This window comes from Dermacentor albipictus, chromosome 1 (assembly GCF_038994185.2).
Source record: "Dermacentor albipictus isolate Rhodes 1998 colony chromosome 1, USDA_Dalb.pri_finalv2, whole genome shotgun sequence".
In the NCBI taxonomy this organism is placed as follows: Eukaryota; Metazoa; Arthropoda; class Arachnida; order Ixodida; family Ixodidae; genus Dermacentor; species Dermacentor albipictus.
The window spans coordinates 303,123,733-303,147,925 of record NC_091821.1 but is presented as its reverse complement, the minus strand read 5'-3'; the positions used below and the strand labels follow the sequence as shown (position 1 = coordinate 303,147,925).

General features: G+C 45.7%; 1 protein-coding gene and 1 long non-coding RNA gene across 11 annotated transcripts in view; one reads left to right on the top strand and one right to left on the bottom strand.

The window, feature by feature from the left end:
- Positions 1–24,193, bottom strand: part of Nost (Nostrin) — an 86,137-nt gene that overhangs the window by 49,808 nt on the left and 12,136 nt on the right. For 2 of the 10 annotated variants that reach the window (XM_065455173.2, XM_065455179.2), the window contains exon 2: positions 3,231–3,316. The exons of 2 other annotated variants lie outside the window; for them this stretch is intronic. In XM_065455173.2, coding sequence (XP_065311245.2) covers positions 3,231–3,316 — 86 coding nt within the window. Of the gene's footprint in view, positions 1–3,230; positions 3,317–4,493; positions 5,749–10,586; positions 10,614–11,336; positions 11,741–16,614; positions 16,728–24,193 lie in introns of those variants that run through there. 6 more of the 10 variants (XM_065455176.2, XM_065455174.2, XM_065455175.2 and 3 more) reach the window with 6 other exon arrangements.
- LOC135920889 (uncharacterized) lies at positions 18,750–22,465 on the top strand. The gene is made up of 3 exons (XR_010570347.2): positions 18,750–19,220; positions 19,855–19,917; positions 21,943–22,465. It is a non-coding gene; the product is annotated as an uncharacterized lncRNA (long non-coding RNA).

The window sequence follows — 24,193 nt, the reverse complement described above, 5'->3', positions numbered from 1 at the left end:
CCCGGCCAGAAAAACTTTTCTGTGATCCTAGCCACCGTTCTTTTCATGCCTTGCTGCCCGGCCATGATGCTGTCGTGTCCCAAATTCAAGACCGTCCATCGTAGTGATTTATGAACCACCAACTGCATCACTTCTCTGCCCGAGGTAAACTTACATCTCCTCTACAACAATCCATTTTTGCTCTGGAATTCAAAAATAGTTCTTCCTCTTTTATTTGTCATTGACTCTCCTTGCTTCTCAAAGCAGACTTCAGATCCCACTCAGATCATTCCTAGCATTGTCCCAAAGCAATTCTTTCAAAATGATGCAGATAAGCATCAAGGCCATCTCTCTTATCGTCAAATGGAGCCATTAACTTTCATGGACAAATTGTCGTTGTTCTTTGTGGCTCCATTTCCGAAGAAACAGACGATCTGTCCACGTCATCTTTTCCAATAGACACATCGGCCAAATGCAACTTTAACAACAAGATGCCCCTAGATTGTGGCAAGTCCTATGTTGGACAAATGGGACGTTGTATTAATGAGAGTCTGCGAGAGCATGCTAATAGTATTGGCAAGTGTGACAATGCGCATCTTCCTGTGCACTGTAAAGCCTGTCGTTGTAGGCCATGCTTCGAGCAAGTATTGATTCTTGGCAAAAGTAGGGACCAAACTGCAAGGGAGTTGTTGGAAGTGTTTTATATTTTAAAAAAAGGGTCTGATTGTGTCAGCAATATATATATATATATATATATATATATATATATATATCCTATTGCATTCAGCAGAAATGTGCTTTCTTAAAAATATGTTATCACGACCATGTTGTTCTATGTCACACCTTGGACCTCTGCACACGCGCGGAAGTATTTTTTTCTACATGTTTTTGAGGCTGTCATTAAGCAGTTGGTAGTTTGGCGCTTCACTGTCTTCTTTTTTCTGTCCCTTTTCACGAAATGTATTTTGCACCACAATCAAGTATACTTAGGAAATCTAAGCGCCAACTTGCCCAAGAAGAAGTCCTTCTGCAAAAGTTATTCTTGAAGATGCAGCGGAGAACATGAAATTTCATTTTGAAAAATCTGCCTGCCCATTCCTTCAATTTCTATTACTGTTCATGTTTACTGATACACAGTCACATAGACGTCACAACTAAGCAGCATCTCTGGCAGCACCATAGTTGGAGAAATCTGATGATCGACCAATTCCATATTGTGGCACATAATACCAGTGTGTCAATAACATGGCCTCTGAAGTTGGACATTGTAAGGGACTGATCTCAGAGGCCATGCCAATATGAAAACTCGGTGCATTGACAGGCTAAGCAGGGCAGGCATCTTTATGTGCTGGCATAGTTGCACATGCAGCAGGAATGATGTAAGTAGGAAGTGCAGTAGGAATGATGTAAAGGCAAAGGAGCAGCACAGGAGGCATTTGATTACTAACAATACTTTGATGTTGTAGTGACATTGAAAAACACAGTACATAGCAAAACTGTGACTCGCGAGACTAACTCTTTATTAGGTGAACCTGTGCCCAGAAAACAAGTTACACTCAAAGCACAATGATAGCAGTGATCATAGTTGGTGATCGTCAAAAGTCTGACCCATAACAACATGTTTGCACAGCGCAAAAGACGAGGACTGAAGAAAGAACGCAACACAGACGCTGACTTCAACTGAATTGCCAGAACTATATACATGAGAAAAAGTAATGAAAAAAAAAACAAGTTTTGCATTAAGTCACACAGGAACCGTTATTGCATCACAGCCAGATACTTGATTTCGTTTTTTGTGAGGGCAATAGACGGCATGCTGATGCAAAGGTCGCCCAGCCGCTGTATCTTGTCAGGTTCTATAATTTCATGTGTAAGCTGTTCTCGGTGTTTGGAAATTACGACACAGTTTTCAAATTCAGGGTTACAATGGCAGTCTCTGCAGTGAATGCCAATATGACCTTCCACGGCAGTATGAACATTGTAAAAATGCTCTTTCAATCGCCCATTTAAACATCTGCCTGTTTTGCCAACACATTTCTTTCTGCAAGTCAAGGGAATCATGTAAACCAAACCCAGGGCACATGCTCCAAACCGCTTCCTATGGTTAGTATTGGAAATATTTCATCATGTGGCATGAGTATTCACACGCCTACAGAACAGTGAAATTTTTTTCCGGGGCAGAAAAAGGCACTTAGTCAAAAAAAGAAACGACACCAAACTACAATGCTGTGCAAACATGTTGATATTGAATCACCAACTCGCCCAAGCTTCCAGCTTATCTGACCCATAAGTCAAGTGTGTTGGCTTTTACACATGACTCGTCGAAGGTTCCAGCATAATCGCTGGTACCCACATGCCCTACGGAAAGTACTGCACAATTCATGTCATGCATACTATCTTGGTTCAGCGAGAACATACACAACAGATAGAATCAATGATAATATTCGAGTAAGTTCCAATCATGCAAGCAGATCTTGTGCTCAGCAATAACCTTAAGTTGTTAGCGAGTAAAATGGAGTCCCCAAGAAAAGGATAAGTAAGTACACATGTCAAAACAATGCCACAGTTGTTTTCTGTTAAGGGCAGCAGCCATTTCTTTTAGGGCAGGGCGCTCCATGGTTAGTGTGTACTACCATGGTGGCAGGAGGAAATATTGGAGGGTCCCCCTTCAGATCTGGAAAATATTTACAAGTAGATCTATGCTATTTCATGCCTCTAATTAAATATACAGTGTCAACATGGCAGTACAAATGCTGACATGGAATGCTTGAACCACAAGAACAATGGACATAGTACTGGCAGTAGAGAAAAACCTAGAGTTATGGCTTATGTAGAAAAAACTAATACAGAATGTTGCATTTTCAAAAAAAAGTAGCAGTTCATTGTTTAATCATACATGCATGTGAATAGACTCTGCCCACATAAATGAGAATAATGCACTGTTGAGGAGCCCACAGCTTGAAGAATGCCATCACCATGACTGTCATCAATGTTGTTGCCTCTTAGCAATACTTTAGTCACAGCACAAAGCTCATGACAAATCATGCAGCCGTAAGAATATGAGTGGCTCAAGTGGCTCCACCTGTGTGGCTACAATTTTCCCAGACTATCAACAAAGAGGACATGCTTCTTTTTTATTAATGCAGAGCTTTTGCCAACATATGTGATTTCAATGTATAACTGGGCCTATGACACAATAGTTAAGGATGAAGCAGCAATGGCAAGCTGTTAAAGGTGCATCTCTTTCTCACCGCTCCTGCAATATGCTGACCACTTCCTTAGAAAAATCAGCGCCCTGCTTCAAAAGGCGACGTAGCTCTTCAAACCCTGTAGGCCCCTGCAGGTCATAAAGAAAGCATGTGTTTCACAAGCCTGGACTACTTTGCAGCTTCATTGTGGTCACACTCGGTGATAAAAAATGGTCTGCAACTACTATGGCGAACTCAATCACAAGCTCTGCAGTAAAAATTTATGCAAGTTGTTCGGAGATTGTTCATGTGGGTAACTCATACAGACAACAAGAAAATGCAGCTGGAACTCTATATACCAGGGGCGTTGCCAGAGGGCGGGCAGGCTTATGGAGTTTCAGCCCCTCCCTCCCCTCCCCTCCCCCCCCCCCCCCTTCCCTCCCACGAAATTTTCTCGTGCTGTCCTGCACCGCAGACCAAGACAACCCCCTGTGCCGGAAATCATTCTGGATTTGTCTAGAATGTCTTTTTCATGCTCGAAAAGACAGACATTTCAGCGCGAACATTGCAAACTTGGGCTTGATTTCATGGCAATGCCCATGCACCTGGAGTTACATAACGCAAGGAGCCCCATCTAAGCACCAAGTTTCAAAGGCATTTTGATGGCGAGCGAGCACGTTGCGGCATCTCCCAGAGGCCGTGGTATCTACAGACCGCATGAATTTCAATTCTGAAATTTTATGGTTATCAAGTTCTCATAAACTTTTGATGTAAAAGGTGCAATGACATTTCCACAGTTGTGCATTAGATTTACAATTTCGGAACTTCGCGGGTTTAATGTTCTTATAAACATTTCGCGCCAAAGATGCACTGACTTTCCTAAAGTTGTAGATTGGACCGTACAACTAGACAAGCCGAATCAACACACTATCAGACAAGTTGACAAAGCACGCAGCGGGGTCCGATGAGACGAAGTGTTGTGGTAGTTCATTTGTGCCGTCGTGTCACAGAAAAGAATATCAACATTTTTTTCACCTGCGCCAAAGCATCCATGTCAAGCCAGTAAAGCCAGCAAAGGTAACTACGTTCTTATTTCATTTTTTGTAGTTTGACTTTTATTCGCGAGGACACATAGAGCCTCTTCGATTTTCCTGTTCTCGTTACCTGCAGGCTGCCAGAGCACATGTGTTTTTCGCATGTTGCCCCCACCAGCGCGCGGTCACTTTGGTGTGCATTTGTTTTTCTCTGGCAGAGCGGATTTTTGCCCGATAGCGTTTTGGATGCTTCCCAATTAGCAGACGAGAAAAAGAAACAATGGTCACTCACCGCCATCACTGTGGGGACTCGACATATTGCAACGCGCTCGCTTGAGCACAACCCGGCGGGAAAGTCGTCTCGCCGGTGTAGTATACCGAGCAGTATGTGTATGGTTCTCTGTGGGCAAAGCGTCTCAATTTTTCTTCGATATTCCTTCGGTAGCCACATTATAGGTGCCCGAAATAGGCATTTAATTCTGGCCAACGTGCTTTCCTTCGCTTTTTTCTTTCATTTGGTGCCCCAGCACCACAAAAAGAAAGAAAGACATTGTTGCGGCGCAGCGAATTGTCGCATGATGAACCTTCAATTCTGTTACTTCTTCTTTGCGGAAAGGCAGGGGAGGTTACAGGGCAGCGCTGACGTTTTGGTGTTGGTGAACTCGGACGGGAATCCACCTAGCTGGGCATCCTTTTTTTCTTTTCATCTTGTCCCCAAGGCCATGGATATACTCCGAGGGTAAATTGCCCTTCACGCGGTTTATGTTACCCTCCGTATTCTGAATGTGCCATGACTCCAATAGTAGTCTTTTTTGCACGATTGTCTCTGTTTGAATGATTTGAGTTTCCTGGAAAGCAATTCTGTGGTCGGCGTCTTCAGAGTGTTCGGTGACAGCGCTGCGTATACGGTTTAATGTTCTGATGTCGTTCTCGTGTTGTCTGATCCTTTCTTTTAGATTTTTGGTTTCCCTGATGTACAACGACAGACAGTCGGCACAGTTGATTTTGTAGATGATGCCTTGAGCTTTTTCTTTTGGTGGACAATCTTTTGGTTTAGGGAGGAGGATATTGAGAGTGTTTATCGGTTTGTGCGCTTCGCTGGTATCTCTGACGTATGGGATGGGCACTCGTTTCTGAGGTTGCGGAGAAGTCAACGGCTGAAGGTCTCGTAGTTTGTTTCTTCCTTTTTGTTGCCGGGTTGTTTTTCGAATGAAGTCATCTGTGTAACCATGTCTCTTAAGTTCGTTGAGAACCATTCTTTTTTCTTCCTTTTGATCCGATTCCGATGAGGAATGAGTTTAGGCCTTTTGAATAAAGAATTTACAACAGACGCCTTGTGGTTCGCTGGATGGTCGAATTGGAAGTGAAGGTAGTGGCCCGTGTGGGCTGGTTTTCGGTAGACTGAAAATTTGAGAATGCCCTTCAGCATTCTAAATTTTCTAAAATTCTAAAATTAGCCAGTGGGACAAATGTTTGAATGGTCATGGAGACTACTTTTAAACAAAGTATGCTGTTTGTCATATATTCGCATTGGCTCACTTTCATTTGACTCACCCTCGTATATTTTGCAGAACTCCTGCTTTTTATATGTGCTCTCTGTTGCGACTATAATTTCGGTGCAATTACTCACAACATACTACCGGTGACAGCTGCTTCTGTGCAATACGTTGGAACAAAGAACAGCGTCAGTGAGATTTTTCCTTGGCCATGCATTTGTACAAAAATGTAAACAAGGTTCTTGAATGACAAAGTTTCATTAAAATATTTGTCCTCAACTTGTTCATTTCACAGCCTTTACATTTTTCATGTGAGCAGCATGCACTGCTTTGCTGGTTTCGAACTGATATAGCTCTAAAGTTTGTGTGATACTTTCTTTACTTATCAAATAGTCAAAAAAGATGGAAGAATTGATATCAGGAATTTCAGGCACAATTTTGGGGACATACTAGCATATTCTTGCATTAAAAAAATACATATTTTCCTTGTCTTCACAGTGCATAGCGTTCAAATTCGTTTGCAGCATATTTGGTCATGGCAATGCAGTTATTATTCATGTATTTGATCCAGTGGCGTAGTAACAGGGGGGGCTGGGGGGCCGTGGGCCCCGGGTGCAAGGGGCTAGTTGGGGGGGGGTGTCATATACGCCTGAAGACACCCCTCTTTCCGCCGGCTTGACTGGGGGCAAATTGCAAAAAATGCTCCGGCATCCAGTAGCCCGAGCTCATGCACCCGATGCATTGCGCCGCAGAATTGTCAACTGCAGCTCTATCAACACCCCACGAAATAATTGCATGAATGTGCGGGCTAAAAAATTTATTTCGCGAAGTGGTCACTAAACTACTCGCCTTAGCGGAACGTTTCATGTGGGGTGCGCTCGTGCTGTGCGTTCATGTTGGGAGCAGAATTCACTAAACATACAGTGAGGCGTTGTTAGGCGTTGTGGCTCTTGGGTCCCTCTTCCATTCAGAACGCGCAGCGAAGACGAACAAAGACAGCAACAAAACGGCGTTTACGGCGAAGCGTTCGTTGAGAGCGACGTTGCATCAGTGGGGCCGTCAAAAGTCGCGAATGGGATCCTCTGGATCGTCTTCAGAGTCGGTTCGGCTGAAGTGTTTGGCGGCGTATGACTCGACAGGCTGTAGTCACGGGCCCGCGCGATGTCCGGCTCGCTTTTACTTCGCCTCTCCCGCTCGCTCCAAGAAGCCGCTGCGAAACCTGCCGTTATGTTTCACGCTGCTTTCCTTCTTACCCTCGAAAGTTTCAGAAAACTGTTGTTGTGTGACTTCATGTCACAAGTACAGTGTCTGCATCAGCTGCACAGAATTTTATTTAAAAAAAATTACCGACGATTACGTTACTTCCTAATGCGAAATTTGAGCGCAGCAAATAAGCACGGCACGTATCCGGAAGCGGTTTCACGTCATTTTGGAACCAGAGCCGATCACACACTGAACACACACTTCCAAACGGATTATCTGTAAACTGTCGCCGGAAAGCATTTGTTGCACCCTGACTGTTTGCGAGCCTTTGTTTGCGTTTGGCCTCGGCCTCGGCTGCGCGAACGGTAGAGTCTTCTCTGCGACGGCGATGAGCTTCTGCTTCAGCCTCGCTTACTGCTGGTTGCTCTCGACGGCGGCGATGAGCCTCCGCTTCGGCGGTGCGAACGGCAGGGTCTTCTCGGCGGCGGCGATGAGCTTCTGCTTCAGCCTCGCTTACTGCTGGTTGCTCTCGACGGCGGCGATGAGCCTCCGCTTCGGCGGCGCGAACTGCAGGGTCTTCTCGGCGGCGGCGATGAGCTTCTGCTTCAGCCTCGCTTACTGCTGGTTGCTCTCGACGGCGGCGATGAGCCTCCGCTTCGGCGGCTCGAACGGCAGGGTCTTCTCGGCGGCGGCGCTTAGCCTCTGCTTCGGCGACGCGTACTCCTGGATCATCTCGACGGCGGCGACGGTAAGCTTCTGCTTCGGCGGCACGCACCTCTGGATTCTGACGGCGACGGCGCTGGGCCTCTGCTCTGGCAGCTCGTTTAGCAGCAGCAGCAGCAGCAGCAGACGGAGGACTTCCATCGGTCGTCTCGCTCATGGCTCAGAAAGAACTGGCAGATAATTTCGCAGTGGCGAACGGCAGCGGCAATTTCGGCTCGGGCGGTGCACATATACAGATCCACCGCCACCGATCTGGCTCTCTGATTGCCACCGCACAGGGCGAACGGTAGCGGCAATTTCGGCTCGGGCGGTGCACATATACAGATCCGCCGCCACCGATCTGGCTCTCTGATTGCCACCGCACAGGGGTTGCATTGGAGGAGGAGCGAAGAAAGGAATTAAGTTCGAGCCGGCGCTTTGACAACCGGAGACTCGCAGGAAGAGGGGGGAGGGGGGCGTCGTGTACACCCAGCGGCAAACGATGGGGGCAGAAGCGCGCGCAGCAAGCGGACAACACGATAAAGGGAGGAGGGAAGAGATAGCAGCGACTGACTGATGCCGCTGACGCCGATAGTGAGTCAACCCCAGCTGCGGAGTTGGTTTCAGGGACAACGCCGCCGATGCCGACACAAACAATATGATACCCTCGCTTCCGCAGCGCTAAGAACCAGGTCTAGCCGTGGGAAGGTGGTCACGTATTCGTCGACGTGCCGGGGCCTACGTGAAATAACCGGCGCGTCGGCAACTGAAGAGCACCCTATCCGCCACACAAGAACAGGGGGGGGGGGGGGGGTACCCTTTCCTCCTCTTTCTGCATGGCGGCGACGGTGTTCTATGCAGTCACGTTATCTTGACTCTCTAGCGGCGTCAGCGGCATCCAGCGGTATCAGTCGGTCGCTGCTAGCGCTGGGGGGATGAAAGGGGGGCGGAGCTGGTTACGAGGCCGACGACAACGCCGACGACGACGCGAAACCCAGGAACGGACGCCAAAGAGCTGCGCTCTAAAAAGTGAATTTTGTAAGGATATTTCCCGATCGAGATTCTACGAAGTTATGTTGTGATTACTAGGAACTCGGTAGCGCAAAAAATATGGCAGATAAGTAATAAGCATATCCCTAATTATCCCGTAATGAGTACTTATAGAGAAAACACTTCAATTCGAGAATTGAGGACTGAAAGTCATGTTATTGACTCAACAAGAACTTCTTAAAACAAAATCGTTTTGGGTGCTACAACCTACAGTACTTTGGCACTTCGGGCGGCGCCCAGTATATGGCAGCAGCGAAAGAAATATGAAATAGTGGACCAGTGAGGTTGATCCCTTAGACCAACAGTAGTGTAAGCTTTCGCTGGCACGGGCTTCATCGCGGCCTTTTTTTTTTTTTTTATGGTGACGCCAAGAATCGACGCGAACCGTGCTCTATTCTGTTCTCAATCTTGCGATGGTACCGCAGCTCAGATAATCACGTTTGTCCGTATAGCAGCAAATGAAAACAAGGCTTTATTGATCAGAATGAAGAGAACTCGTAATTTTCATAGCATTGGCGCCCGCGCAGCGAGGAGGCAGGTAGGGTTTTCTAATAGGGTGGGGAGATCAGCGTCACTGACAAACAATTTAATTTTCGTTTTCGCTCAGGGCTGCCCACAGACAAAATAGTGCATGCCATAGTACCTACGTCGATTTTTGTGAAGTTGTTGTTGGGCAAGATATGAATGTCGGGCTTCAATTTTGCAAATGCAATATTGCCGCTAAAATTGGTATTTAAAACTTTATTATAAAGACATTTTTGTTACTTGTGAGGTGAGTCATATTTTCCACGATGCCGCATTTGTATTGGCTGCCAAGCCTTATAGTCTGGCAGAAGATGTGCACATGGGCTTATCACACGTTATCAGTGCAGCACCCTGTGTTATTTGGCGAAGGAAAAACAGCGTGTATATTTGCTGCATTCGCGATCTCTGGGAAAGAAACCGAAGGAGAGGGGGACCCGGGGAAGGTGCGCGGTATCCAAGGCGGCTGTAATGGGGCTGAAACCCGGAAATTGTCGATATCCTCGCCTTCCTGACTACATCAGGGCGGGGGGTGTGACAGAACATCTATGGGCTTCAGGTGCCAGACGACCTAGCTACGTCACTGATTTGATCCCTCGACAAATTTCATAACGAGGAGGCCGAGCTTCAACATGAGCCAAAACAAAACTTAAGACACGCCAAGTACCCAATGCATTTCGGTGATGCAGGATGCACCTTACGATGAGGCATTCCTTCGCTGACCAAAATACCACCAATATCCGAGTGCTTATGTACTTTGCATCATGCAACACTGACAGACAAGCAGTCAATGAGTTGATAAGGATAATAGGGAGTGATGAGGGGTTATATGGGTCTCATCACGGCTGATAATGGTTCGACGTAGATGGATAAGGTGCTAAAGAGCCATCAGGGCTTACAATGATTGGAGAAATTTTGATAAGGACCGCTAATATTTGATAAGGGTCAGATCAAGTCTGATAAGGTTGATAAGGATTGCTAAGTGCAAGATCAAGTCTGATAAAGCTGACCGCAAATGGTAAGGGTTGGTAAGTGTTTATACTGATCGGGTCAAGTTTTATAAGATTGATAATGACACCGGGCTACGTGGAGATTAGCAAGTGGCCCAATGCTTGCGCATACTTAGACAACTCCAGTGGAGTTTCTGCATGAATGTTTTTATTATGATGGCAACTATATGGACACCAGAGGCGCATAATGAATGCCTTTGTCGCCGCTGTGCTGTCGAGGTCAATGCATACATAGCTCACACATGGAGGACAGATGTGCAGTGTGTTTGGTTGCAAAGACAATGAAGCTAAGTAAATGCACTGTCACATTATACTCAGTTGGAGTGAGGGCAGCATTCTGCTGCTGCCATGAGCGCTGTGCAGCGATGTGCGAAGCGGTAAAGTACAAGCTACAAAACTGACCTTCGACCTCATTTCATGCATCACCAAAGTTCCACAGACGCAACGCCGCTGGCAGCACTTATGTCAGCATCGTGAGACGCCTGGTAGGGCACTGTTTATGCTGTGAAGCAGAAGTTCCATAGTGTCAGCTGGCAGGTCAGCCTGTATCAAAATTCTGGCCAGCTATTCAGCACACGAGTAGGGGAAAGGGAGTAAAAAGAGGCATGTACATTATTGTTCAAGAAAAGCCCATTTCCAGAGCAGGCTGATTGGGGTGACAGGGCTGATTGAGGAGGTTGGGGTGATGACTCAACTGGTCTGAACACATCACGAAATTAGTGGCAGAGACATCCAAAACACTTGGTTTCATTAAGCGTGCCCTTTCTTTATCCCCCAGTTATATCAGAAAACTCGCCTATGAGGCGTACGTTAGGCCGAAACTTGAATATGCCAGCTCAATATGGAGTCCTCACCAGCAATATCTAATCGAATCACTCGAAAGCATTCAGAATCGGGCTGCTCGTTTCATCGTTTCCGAATATAATAGACGGGTTAGCATTAGTGCCATTAAATCATCCATTAATCTTGAATCGTTAGCTCATCGAAGGAAAATTTCACGGCTATGCCTGTTTCAAAATCTATACTATAATCGCCCTGACCTGAGAACCACCCTTTTAGTGCCACCCATACGGACATCACGACGTCTTTTCAATTCTATGAGTATACAACGCATAACTGGTTCGACAAACACATTTAATAAGTCTTTCTTACTATTGGCGATTGAAGAATGGAACTCGATTCCAGAACCATTAGTCAATGAACGTGACAACTCAAAATTCAGGCAGCTCATATCGGCTCACTTTGCCAAATAATCTCATAATCGGTAAACATTAGGGAGTTTTAGAATAGGGGCCCCAATACTTTGGGGCCCCAAAGAGCTTTGCGGGTGTTAGCGTTGGGGCACGTAGGACTGAAGAGTTTTAGAATAGGGTTTTACGTTTGCGGATACCGTCTTGCGCTGACAGCGCCACTACGGCGTCAAAGAAAAGCTATTAGAAATAATTAAATAAAATGTACCATTTTGTGATAGGAATAATAACTTTGACTTGCATGTATTCGCGTTTAATTACAATTTAGAGGTTATTCTGTAAGCAGCAAACAGTTAGTTGCGCTTAGTTTTGAGCAAACCACTTTGCTAGCCTTCACCAGCCAAGCTTAGCCGTGTTAGGCCTACGAGCCATAAAATCCACGATCGAATTCAAAATCAGCGGTGTCTAATGAGTCAATCTTCATAACACACGCTAGTTGAGAGAAAGCGATAACCACAGTCACTTCTCCTAGCTTGCGAACTTCACGCGTTACCGCGAATCGAACCCAGTTTTGTGCTAGGTTAGAGCCGTCGCTTCGATGGGTGCCGCCATGTTTGCCGACGCAAAGTTTTTGGGGCCGCTATATGGGCTCACGCTAAATCGGTGAAATAGCGTTCCCAACGCAAAACCCAAACGGAGTTTGCGTCTTGCGCATGCGCAGTGGCTTCGACGCTATTTCTTTGGGGCCCCAAAAAGTTTGGGGCCCCTATTCTAAAACTCTCTATTTCCTGCTTTTTTCATATATCCAACGCGTATTTCACTTTGTGGTTTCTTCCTTAAGATGGGTCATAACATATGTCACATTTTCTGCTTTGACTTGTGTGTATATATATGTGTATTGAATTGCATTTTTGTATTGAATTGAATATTGTATTGAATTGAATTTTATATTGAATTGTATTGCAACCTTTTTATTCAATTGCAAACATATGCGGAGCTCAACTGCTTGTGTGTTCTTTGCGTCTTTGCCTTCAACCACGGTTCCATAACAATGTATAACGTTACTTTGCCTGTCTGTCTTTTTATTTCGCTTTATAATTATATGACCACGTGAATACTTCTCTTGTTAACCCCCCCCCCCCCTTATGTAATGCCCAATAGGGCCCTTAAGGGATAATAAATGATGATGATGATGATGATGATGGGGAGCGACAGCGTTGAGGCAACAGTGATCACACGGAAGAGCGGCTGCCAGGGGCATCAAAAGTAGGGTACAGACGGCAAAGTGAATAATGGCGAGCATTGATGTATGGGCGAGGAGCAGGGAATGAGCTCCAGTATGGCAGCATCCAGATGGTGCGGCAGTGGCGAGATACATGACCAACGCAGTGGCAGGGAAAGCAGATCGGTTTGTCCTCTGCGGTTTGCCATTCAGCAGGATTGCATGGTCTGGGAGCGAAATACTGGTCATTACAGGTTGTGGACATGAGAATGGGTGCCGAATCAGGTCGGGAGAAAGAGCAGGTGGTAGGGATGCCAAGGTTTGCAATTTCTTGCTGCAGAACTGCTTGAATAATGGAAATAGTGGTGGCCGCTTGGTCAAAGGAACTGTTAAGGGGTTGTGGATGAAGGGGGGCCGGACTCGCCGCTTCAATCTCATGGCGAACGATACGTGTGACATTCTCTTGAAATGGTCGTGTGAAATGGCGGTAAGAGCAGAGCAAGAGGACGTGGCAGGGGTGTTTGGGAGCCGGGAAAACTGTGGGACGGCGCGGTGGCATTCTTTGACAATGGCGTCGACGGTAGAAACGTCGTTATAGACGAGCAAATTGAAGCCGTCGTCCACGATGCCTTTTAGGATATGGCCCACCTTGTCAACCTCGGTCATGTGCTCGTCGACTTTCCGGCAAAGCGCAAGCACTTCCTGTATGTAGGAGACATACGATTCGGTCGACGACTGGACACAGGTTGCAAGCTCTTTTCGTGCAGCCTGTTGGCAACCTGACAGGTTGCCAAATAAGTCGCGAAGCCTCTATTTGAAAATGTCCCACGTGGAGAGCTCGTCCTCATGGGTGTGAAACCAGACACGCAATGTCCCGTCTAGATAAAAGATCACATTGGTAAGCGTGATGGTAGGGTCCCAGTAGTGGCTTTGGCTAACATGCTCACACATGCTGAGCCAGTCGTCGACGTCAATGTCATTTGCGATCCTGGGACTACGATCCTGGATCCCAGGAGACTACGAACCGTAACGTTCGTCGTGGTTAGCACCGCAGGTGTAGGTGGCGACGGGGCGGTTCCATCGGAAACCACGGCTGAGAAGGCGACGGTGCAGTCACTTCGGAGCTCCGTGGCGAAGACAGGAAACATTACACCTCCACCACAATGTTACGTGAAGGACGAGTCAGTAAGACGAGCAACTATTTACAGGTTGTATTTACAACAGTGGTTGCAGTGCTGACCAGTTAGATTCACAGCGCAAGCCCAGTTCGTTGTTCCTCCTCTTTTCTCGAGTGATGATGCCCACGCGCCTCGTTCAAACAATCAAATAGCACAGGCGTGTAGCAATATCATATGATAATACATTGCAAACAGTACTTCATATTTTGGTTTGGTACACTGACACCTTTCTTTTTCTTTAACGGCTGTTTATGTTGCGGTGCCATTGCTTACAAATTGTTCAACACACAGGTAAAGTCTGACACAGTTCAGCCACACATAATGATTTATCTAAAGCAAACCTCTGGCTGCTGCACCAGTTTCTCAACACCTAAGAAGTTGCAAGAACAGTCTGTGAGAGAGTCGTCGGCTTATAACAACCAAGTGCCCGGTGAATGGAATGAACGATAGCTTAGAAGATTCTAGACAACCGAGGGGAAGAAACCTCATGGCTACACGAAGCACATTATCAACACGATGCAGCCCCTTGCCTTTTTTTCCCTGGAATTTCGGTCGCACATGCGCTGCTGAAATAACAGTGTCGCACAGGTAATTACAGCCCTACGATGCATTGCCTTCCTCTTGGTTTTATTGCACATGGACTGCTTACACTGCCGAACACCATGGAGCAATCTTTCTTCTTTTTAGGAGGTTTTGAACTCAGTCTAGCTTTGTTGTTTTCGTTGATAGTGCAGTGCTTGCACTCTTTTTTCATTCACACGTATATTGTGACGTTGGAAGGAGAGATAGAGAAAAAAAAAGCCTGCGTGGCACATGCAGCACAGTCGCAGCGTAAGCTAGAGGAACGCCTGCATAGGAGCTCCATTTACGGCGCCATGCACTACAGGGTCTTCGTGGTGAAGTCTCCTTGTGTCGTTTTCATGACAACGATCTGAACTGTCCACCCAGTGTCGATGGTGAGCTGTGGCTTGTGCTGGGGCTGGTCTTGCTCACCACACAGCAGTCTGCTGAGCCCGATGTTGCCTGGTTGCAGCCGCGCGCGAAGCTCTACGATTCACATCTTCAGCAGCGGTTTGTACCATGCGAGGAGGCGCCATACCATTTACCGAAGAGTAATAAACACAGGTATCTGACTACGTGGTGCACATGTCATATCGCTTCACCCGTGGCACGGTATGTTGCTGCTGATTATGATGATGATAATGATGGTTTATTGGCATCCCCTTCGAAACAAACAGTCACCTAGCCTGCTTGAGTTAACCAGGTGAAGCTACATGTTGCATGCAACTGCTACATGTCGGTACGCCTGGTGGAATATAACGGAACTGAAATGCAAAGCTTGCATGTATCGACACTACGCGGTGCACATATCAAATGGCACAATATGATGATAATGAGAATGATGACTTAATAGCATTTCCTTTGAAATAGGATGATGAAAAGCAGTCACCTAGTCTGCTTGAATTATTCAGGTATGACATACAAATTTTTCATTACAGCAATATTTATACATCTCCATAATCTTCTTTTTCTTCCTCAAGACTTCTCTATCTGCCTTGTACTGCTACCTATGCAACTGCTATATGGCGTGCCACCTGGTGCAATTATATTCAAACTGCAATGCAAAGGGCGCACGATAGACACTATGCAGCGTGCATCTCGCATTGCAAGGCAAGCAGCACGATACAATACTAATGACGATAATTTATTGGCGTCCACTTTGAAATGTGGCGGTGATATAGTCACCCAGCCAGCTTGATTTAATCAGCTACACAATGTATATTTTTTCTAGCATTCTTGTATACATCTCCTTAAACTTCTTTTTCTTCCTCAAATGTTATTCAACTGCCTTGTACTGTTATCTGTGCATCTGGTACATGGCATTCTACCTGGCATAATAATATGCGACTGCAATGCTGAATGTGCATGAGGCAATGCTACGTGATGCACAGGTCACATCATGCTTCTCCTCACACACTATGATATGTTTATAGAGTATTTTTTCCGCTGCATGCTAGCAAGCACTGGCCTGGCTCTGTGGTAGAGTAGCCGACTCCCAAGCAGAGGGCCTGGGTTCGATTCCGTTGGGAACTGGGCATTTTTTTTTGCTCATCCCTGGCAATCGCTGCTACAGATACTGGACACCAGCAGCGACAGACGCCACCACCACCTGAAACGGCTGTTAAAATGAGCCCATAACAGCTTACGTTGTAACATTTATTTCATTTGATGCCTGATCACATCATTATGCTGGAAGGAGTCTCAACACAGAAGCAAAAAGTGATGGATACTGCCACTAAAAATGCAATTCTTCAAAAGCCCAGTAATGTTGCTGAGATTGGTAACCTGTGCAAGAAATATGGATTGGCAGTCTACACTCTTGATGAAGCTCTTAACCAGCCAGTCAAGGTCATGTCCGCAGGGCCCTACATCTAGATGCCATAGAAATGCTGAATGCATCCTGAAACAAAAATAAACATTTCCTTTTGTTCAGCGGATGCCTCCAAAGATGAAGTGTGGAATGCCAGCTCAGCCTTTTGGCCATCGGTGCAGGCCTTGTGCCAAATGTCGACAGACACGGAGTGAGTTTTTGCTGCTGGCGATAGTGCAGATATGTCGGAAAACATTTTTTATGAAGAAATTGGTACAGAGATGCAACAACTTCCATATATGGTATGGAGGCCTCCAGTCAAGATGATGATTGGGAAACCAGAAAGCCTGGCACTGCACCTCACCGATTTCATGGGAAGACCGCACAATGTGTGGTCTTCCCATTTTTGTAGGAGTTGCAAGTATTGCAATGGTCTACCTGTACAATGCACCATCTGGTTCTTACGTACCGCGGCGCACATCCCCGTGTTATCCCGCCACAACTGCCATGCCGTTGTATTGAGGGCAGGCGACAACAGACGCAGCCGGCTGCAACGGCGGTCAGCACAGCTGCATTCCCCCACTGCGCAGGTGTGGCGTGCGGTTAAGTCATGTGTCCTTTCTTTCTTCTGCACCCTACTATTGTTTGTCACATTTTTGGTAACTTTACCAATGTTAGCCAACCCAGATACCCCCCTACGAGACCACGCATACAGCTCATTCATACAGGTCTGCAGGAATACTTTTCGAGGGGGGAGCAGCAACCCAAGGTAACTTTTCTCTGCAAATGAGGGAGGGGGGGGGGTACCTTTACTAGTACTTAATGTGGAGAATGCTCACTGTTTGCAATAAAGACGCGTAAACTTTCAAAAGATAAATGCACCTCTCCTTTACTTGACAAACGAGGAACCACATCAAATGGACTGGCGCAGGAAAGAAGCGCAACAACACTGCCAATAACATGTAAACAAGTGAAAGTGTAAAATAAAGATTTCTAGCAGCATTTCTTGAATTAGCTCTGGAAGCTGGATGCCGCTTAAATTTGCACTCCGCACCGGGCACAAGCCTGCAGGTCTGTTAGGTAAACAGCTAAGCTGTAAAGACTAATAAGCTCTACTAGTAAATTTACACCACTGAAGAAAAAAAAACACAGTGAAAGTTTATCAATTGTGCAATATTGAGGTTAGAACAATTGAGGTTAGACTTGAGGTTAGGCCCTCAGTCCCCAGCAGCTGCGAAGCAATTAACTGACCACGGCGGCGGTCAGACCTGCGACGCAGCACAGGGTACTAAGAATCCCTGGCTCTGGACAGGCAGCCATTGGAATATGAACCTGGCAACGTTTAACGCTAGAACGTTATCTAGTGAGGCGAGTCTAGCAGTGCTATTGGAGGAATTAGAGGGCAGTAAATGAGATATAATAGACAAGAACGGCACCGAGAGCGGCGCTGCTGCGCCGGCGTTGAGAGCGCCGCATGCGGAGCAAAATTCTATTAGCGGTGGTACCCCTCTCCCATCTCTCGTTCGCGCCGCCTTGATTGCCTCCTGCACTGCGCGTGTTTGGGCACGTTTCGCGCCGCGCGCGGTGTGTGCGCGTGGACATTTCCTTCGAAGGGCGGTGTACAGTCTCTCTCACATTTAGGGGAAATCTCGAAGCGCAGCAGCTCGCGCAGATGCTCGAGGGGCGGGATCTTGAACGGCGTCGTCTGCTACGGCGGCGCACGCTGGCCGCATTGTCGAGAAACGTTCTACTGTCAGGTGCAGGGCGCTGATCACATCGTTACTGCGTGAAAGGAGCCGGTATTCTTTGCTGAGCGTTGCGCGACGCCCACTGATACGCCTCGAATGTAAGTTCATCGCTGCATGGCAGTCATAAACGACGTACTGATTCCATACATTCTTGACGGCCCGTTTCTGGAAGGCGACTATATATTCTAACGCGATAGGACGCCGATCCACACTGCTCGTGCTGTGCAAGAACTGCTAGAAGAGCGCGCAGTCACTCTCTTGGAGCGGCCGCCTCAATCCCCGGGCGCCAACATCATTTAAAATGTCTGGGGCTCGTTGAAAGTATCGCTGGCGCAACATCCCCTGTATCAGTCGCCCGAGGATAGGCTTCGATCCACCATCGTCAGTGACTGAGACGTGCAGCGAATGAACACATTCCCTGATCAAGTCATTCTACACTTCACTACCTTCCAGGATGAGCGCTGCCCACGAAACACAAAACCTCTTCAAAACTTCTTGAAATGGCTACAAACGGCTATAGACGTCTTGGTCTATGATAAGACTGAAAATAGAATTTCTTCTAAACATAACCTCAGCACTTGGAATATGCTAGCATATATTCTATCTGCGGCAAAACCCACTACGGGTGTCACTAGAGTCTGTTTTGGTAAACGCATTCAGAATGTCTAACTCAAGAACTTTTCTAGATCTTTTTGTCTAAAAGTGCATAAAATGCCAAACGACGTGTTAAATGCGCGGTTACCGTCGGCCGTCGACGTTAGCGAATAAAAGACGCCTCAGACAAATCGAACTCGTTCGAAGCAACATAAGTTAATTGGCTTTAATATTAAAGAATTTCACACCAGAACTTCAACAATCAAGGGCGTGTTATTGTTTTCCATACAGGGCGCGCACACGACGCCTGGAAACCATTCTATGCTCGCGCAGCAGCAGGAGCGAAATGCCGGTGTTGCACAGCGGTGTCACAGAGCCACCGCGCTGCGACCACTTCGGCGGCACAATCCAAATTTGTCGGACATCTCATTCTGTGCTGGAAACACTGGGAGGCAGGAAGTTTGAAAAAAAACGGCCACTCCCGCCCGCAATGTCTCGGTCGTGGGTTCGTTATGCCAGTTGTTCAAGCCGTTCTGTACATTTATACTGGATATTAACTGGAGTCATTCAGCTGTGCTGATGCTGTTTGCCGTGTGTTTTGCATCAGTGCTTCGTGACATCGGCTGTATTGCGTGTTTTCGCCGACGGCTTACTACCACAATGGCGGGATCTGCGTTCGCCGCCTTCGTGTCTCGGTGCGTCTTTGTACGTCGCACGTTCAACACTTTTTCCGGTTAGTGAAATACATTGCGCTTCGTTTTTCGTCAACAATGTGAATATATTTAGGTGTTAGCCGCGGCAATTCTTGATATATGGGCTCTTCTGCCCTGCGAGTTTTCGTCATTACTTTTATACGAGGGTTCTGCTTGTGTTCAGCCGTTCAGCACTACCGCGCTCCACGACTTCCGCAACAACAGTCAGAACTTTGCCCTGGTTGTTAGCCTGTGGTTAACGTAGCACGAGCCAACCGAAAGGAGTGCATTCGAAGATGACGCGCTGGCTGTAATGCTGAACCAGACTGAACTCGCCTTATTTTGTGTCCTTTTGTACTTACGTGTCCGCGCGTGTGTCAGTGACTATGCAGTTTGTAGCGTTCCCACTTTATAGCAAAACAAAAAATATAACTGCAATGTTTACTTCATCTATACAATTCCAAATTAAATCGTCTGCTGATGTACAAATTTCACTTGTTTTGTTCTAAATAAGCAGCAAAACCTTTAACCTAGTAGGTGCTTCATCTGGGAGTGAAATCACGACAGCTTGGCATTTATTAATGAATGACTGTGACTGGGTCACCTTATGTGTAATTGCAAATCTGCCTTTCAACTGACTTGATGCTATCTTATTTTGTCCCTTTCACTCTATAGATGGCTGGACATCCTTCTTGTACCTTGGCGCTAGCTGGATGACGGGACCTCATCATGATCAGTGTAAGCCAATGTACTGTACCCTCTCTGGTCCTCCCAGTGCTTTTTATGTGGGTTAAGGCCAGGGAGCGCTTCGTGGTAAAATAGCTAGTTGGTGTCTCACCAACGGCTATTTTTTAGCTCTGGTCCATTATAAGCTGCCACTATTATAACCAATTTCTCAGTGCCAGTGTACATACACAGTTCTACTAATAATTAGTTTCCCTAAGCCTTACAAAATTTACCTGTAGGTAGTTATTGCTATGTAAGAACTCACAAATTAACTCTGTTGTGTCATAGAAGTATTCCATACATGAGTAAAAATTTTCTACAACAGTGTACATTACACCTTGCTTCCCTAATGCACAAATGTATTCAAGCCAGTATTTGATTAGTTTGGTATTCTAAATGTTTTCTGTGTGATTTAGTTTCTTTACAGGAACTTACTGTACAGCATCAGCAAGCAGTCTTATTTAAGATTTATGTGTGCTGTAAAAGGTGTGCTTTGCCGCTAGAATTGATAAAACATGGGCCAAGGCTTCCATACAAGGACAAACTTCAATTTCGTTCTACCACCATGAGCACTTGGCTGGTGCTTGCAAAATGAATCGCATCAAGTAGCTTGTGCCAGACTGTTTTTTAACCTTATTTTGAGATCACAAAGTGATCTGTGGATGCGCCTGCGTCTGAGATATAGATTGCGCTGCAACATATGTGCGTGTAGAACAGGCATGATGCTGAGGGTTCCAGCAGCTTGCAGAGGTGCTTTTAAAATTTTGTCATGACTGCAATTTTACCTGTGCTGTTTTTTATCACCTATTTCAATAATATCATTGGATGTGTTATCAGAATTTATCAATCTATTTGCCCTGGCCCATTAGCCTGCCACATTTGCCTCTTCACTAGGTGGGCAATTATTCTGCATGGACCATTACTTGAATACACCTTTTTGTGTGCAGTAGCTTCTCAGTTGCAAGTCAGCATAGATGCTCAGAATTACCTGAGAGTATAGATACACTGATAATTTGCCACCTATACGAATCACTTCGCACTTTCTCACGCAAACAGCATGTTAACACTTCCAAGTCAGCGGGCAATGTTATCGTTTGATCACATCATGAGATACTTTCAACTTTGTATGAAGCATCATCCAAGGTGTTGCATCATTTGTGTGAGGTATTGCCCGAAGCCAATTAGGGTCACTTGAAAATATATCAACAAAAGTGATTGATCCAGCTAGGAGTGTTGCTTTGGAACACTACTTTATCACCAGTCCTCCTTTGCATGCTACCTGCTTACTCTGTACTGTGTCATGTTTAAGTTTGAAAGAAAGGCAACAGCTAGGCAGCGCAAAATGCCAAACTTGCTTTTAGTTCAACAATATAAGACGCTATTTAACTTAATTAAGTTAGTACATCATTTACCTGCAGAGTGAATTACTGTTTTAAACTGATTATATTTTGCAGGAAGCTTCTCAGACTTGTTTGACAGGTTGATAAGTGCGTTTTTAGCCACAAAACACCATACAATAATTTAAAGGCTGACTTTGACTCTGCTATGCAACTTAATGACTATATGCCAGGAACAAGGCCTCTGAGTTGGGGCGCTGGCTAACACTCCCAGTGTTCTACTAGGACACATAAATACCCAAGAAAGTGGATGGGAAAACGACGCCGCTGTAGCTCAATTGGTAGAGCATAGCACGCGAAATGCGAAGGTTGTGGGTTCAGTTCCCACCTGCGGCAAGGTGTTTTTTCATCCACTTTAATTTCCATTAATTTATCGTTTATTTAATTTATTAAGCACAAGTAATTTCCCCTATGTTGTCCTTGGTGTCAGTGTTTGTTGGCTTCTCATGATAGGAAATATACTAGTCATTTTAAACATCATCGCATACATACCTTAAGATACCCGTAATTTAAGAGAAAGGAATGCTTAAATTTATTTTTAATGTGAGCCAAACTTCTTACGTAGCACATATTGCTAATTGAAGTTCCAATTTCAACATTCCCATTTCCTCTCTTGCCCTTTTTTTCCTGTTCTGTGCAGGTATTGCTTTCCTATGTCTACAAGAACCGTCATGGGTGGCCTGTGACAGCAAGCTTTTGTGGGCAGCCAGTGCTCTCCTACGAAGGCTGGCCTACTCTGGCAGCGGCGGCAATCATCTTCAAGATTTATCGATGATCACCTTTGCTGCGATTTGTCACTCTTCTTAATTACACTTTCTGCATCTTTTCTAATCTATTAAGTAATAAAGTATGAGTATGTGACATGGTGTGAAGTTGATGCCTTGCTGCATTTTAGCTTGCAATCACCTTTTATGCATGAAAAGCTCATCATACAATTTATGAAAAAAAAAATAACAGCATATTATGATTTATCTTTCAGTATCTTGTAACATGCAACATACAAGGAATTCACTAATGGATGGTATGCCGAAGAACTGGCCATTATTTCTGCGTGATGCTGTGCAAGCATTTGGCGTTACCTTACAAGAGGCACCCGGAAAGTAAGTTACAATTTACTTTTAAATGAAGCATGGACATCAGAAAAAATATATTTATATTGCTAGTTAGAGTGGTTCGCAGAGTGTTTTTCCAGACATGTACTATCCTTTATTTCTTAACTCATTGCAGCACAGTGTTCTGTTTCGTATACTGGTGTAAGGCTATTGTGCCCCCTGTAGCTGAAACCAGGATATAATTTTTGCCTGAACTGCAGCATCACTGACAAAATTTTTCTTTGCTAGAAACTATTTCAATTTGGTGGAGACCCAGCAGGGCGAAGTTTTGTCAATAATGGTGTGTTTCACGCAGAGATGTTCTTGTTTAGGTCAATGAGTGAACATTGGGAGTATATCAGCATACAATACAGATCTTGTTTGATTTGCAAAATAATTCTGACAGATGGCATTCAATTGATTGGTCTAATTAAAAAGCACAAATTGACCAATGAGGCTGTACTACACTATTCCCATGTTTCACATCTGGAAAAACTACCTCTGCATCACTCTATCCGACAATATAAACTTTTTTTTTTCTGATATCCATGCCTCGTTTAAAATAAATTGTAACTGTGGGCAAACGTCGTGTTACTGTAAGAGCTGCCGCAAAAATTTGAGGGAATGTCTAATAAAAGTCTTCAGTTAATCTTGTCAAGCTGTCCATTAGCCAAGTTTTAGCGTAACGTTAGCAGGGCTAACTGAAGTACTTCTAGACGTCCATGGCTACAAAATGTCTTGATCAAGACAGCTACTAGGCTTTTGAATTAGCCGTTGAAGACATCTTTTAGACATCAAATAGCTGCTTGCGTGTTTCGTGGGTGTCATCGCTGCCGCTGGGGACATGACGAGATACTAACTTAAGTTCCGAGCGTGACGTGTCCAATTCCCCACCGGCGGGCAGGGTCTGTCTGGTGTAGTGAATGATTATCGAGAAAAATCACTTCCAGCTCATTGTCTGAACCTAAAACGTTCATTTAATCATGTCCGTTTGTTTCACCGTGTTCGACTCCCATTGTTGAGTGCTTTGTTTTCCTTTCGAGTCAAACAAAGACTGAGCACGTTGCGCGCACATCTTGGTGCGTTTTGTCGCTGCTCATTACGGTAGCACACACAGTGAAGAAATATACGTGCACACGCTCAGTACTCCGGCCCTTTGAAAGAACAAATGAACCATGTTGTCAAAAGAAGTTTGTGGAACTCCATTATCGCCAATGAAGGATCAGAGTGTGGCGACGCACAACGTTTAGTAAAGAATATCAGCTCAGTTCCCGCAGTACCGATGAAATCGGTGCACTGCCCCTGACAGTACCACGCTTCCCGAAAATGCGGCCAGCGCGCGCCGCCGTAGCAGACGACGCAGATCACGACACTGCCCCTCAAGCGTGTGTGCCTGCTCGAGCTGCTGCCGCCGCACGACTCCATTGCTTGCCGCATCGCGACGCAATACGTTCCGAGTTTTCCCCTTACTGTGAAACAAACTGCACACACTATATTTGCCTTTAAGAAGATCGGTACGCTTGACGATTATTTTTATGGCTGCAATGCGGCGAAAGGGCAGCGTCTGCTTAACCATATGTAAGAGACGCTGAGCAGGTAATTGGAAACGACATCGTATGTGCCGCCGGAAAAATCGTCAGCACATACGATGCGGCACATACATACGGCACCTACGAACTAAAGTCATTTTTGCAGTTTCTCACATTATGTTTGCTACAAATCTGTGTTGTCTCTGATGGCGACAACGGACTTCTATCGACACTGTGCGGAAATAAACAAGTTATATCGCTGCATAGCACA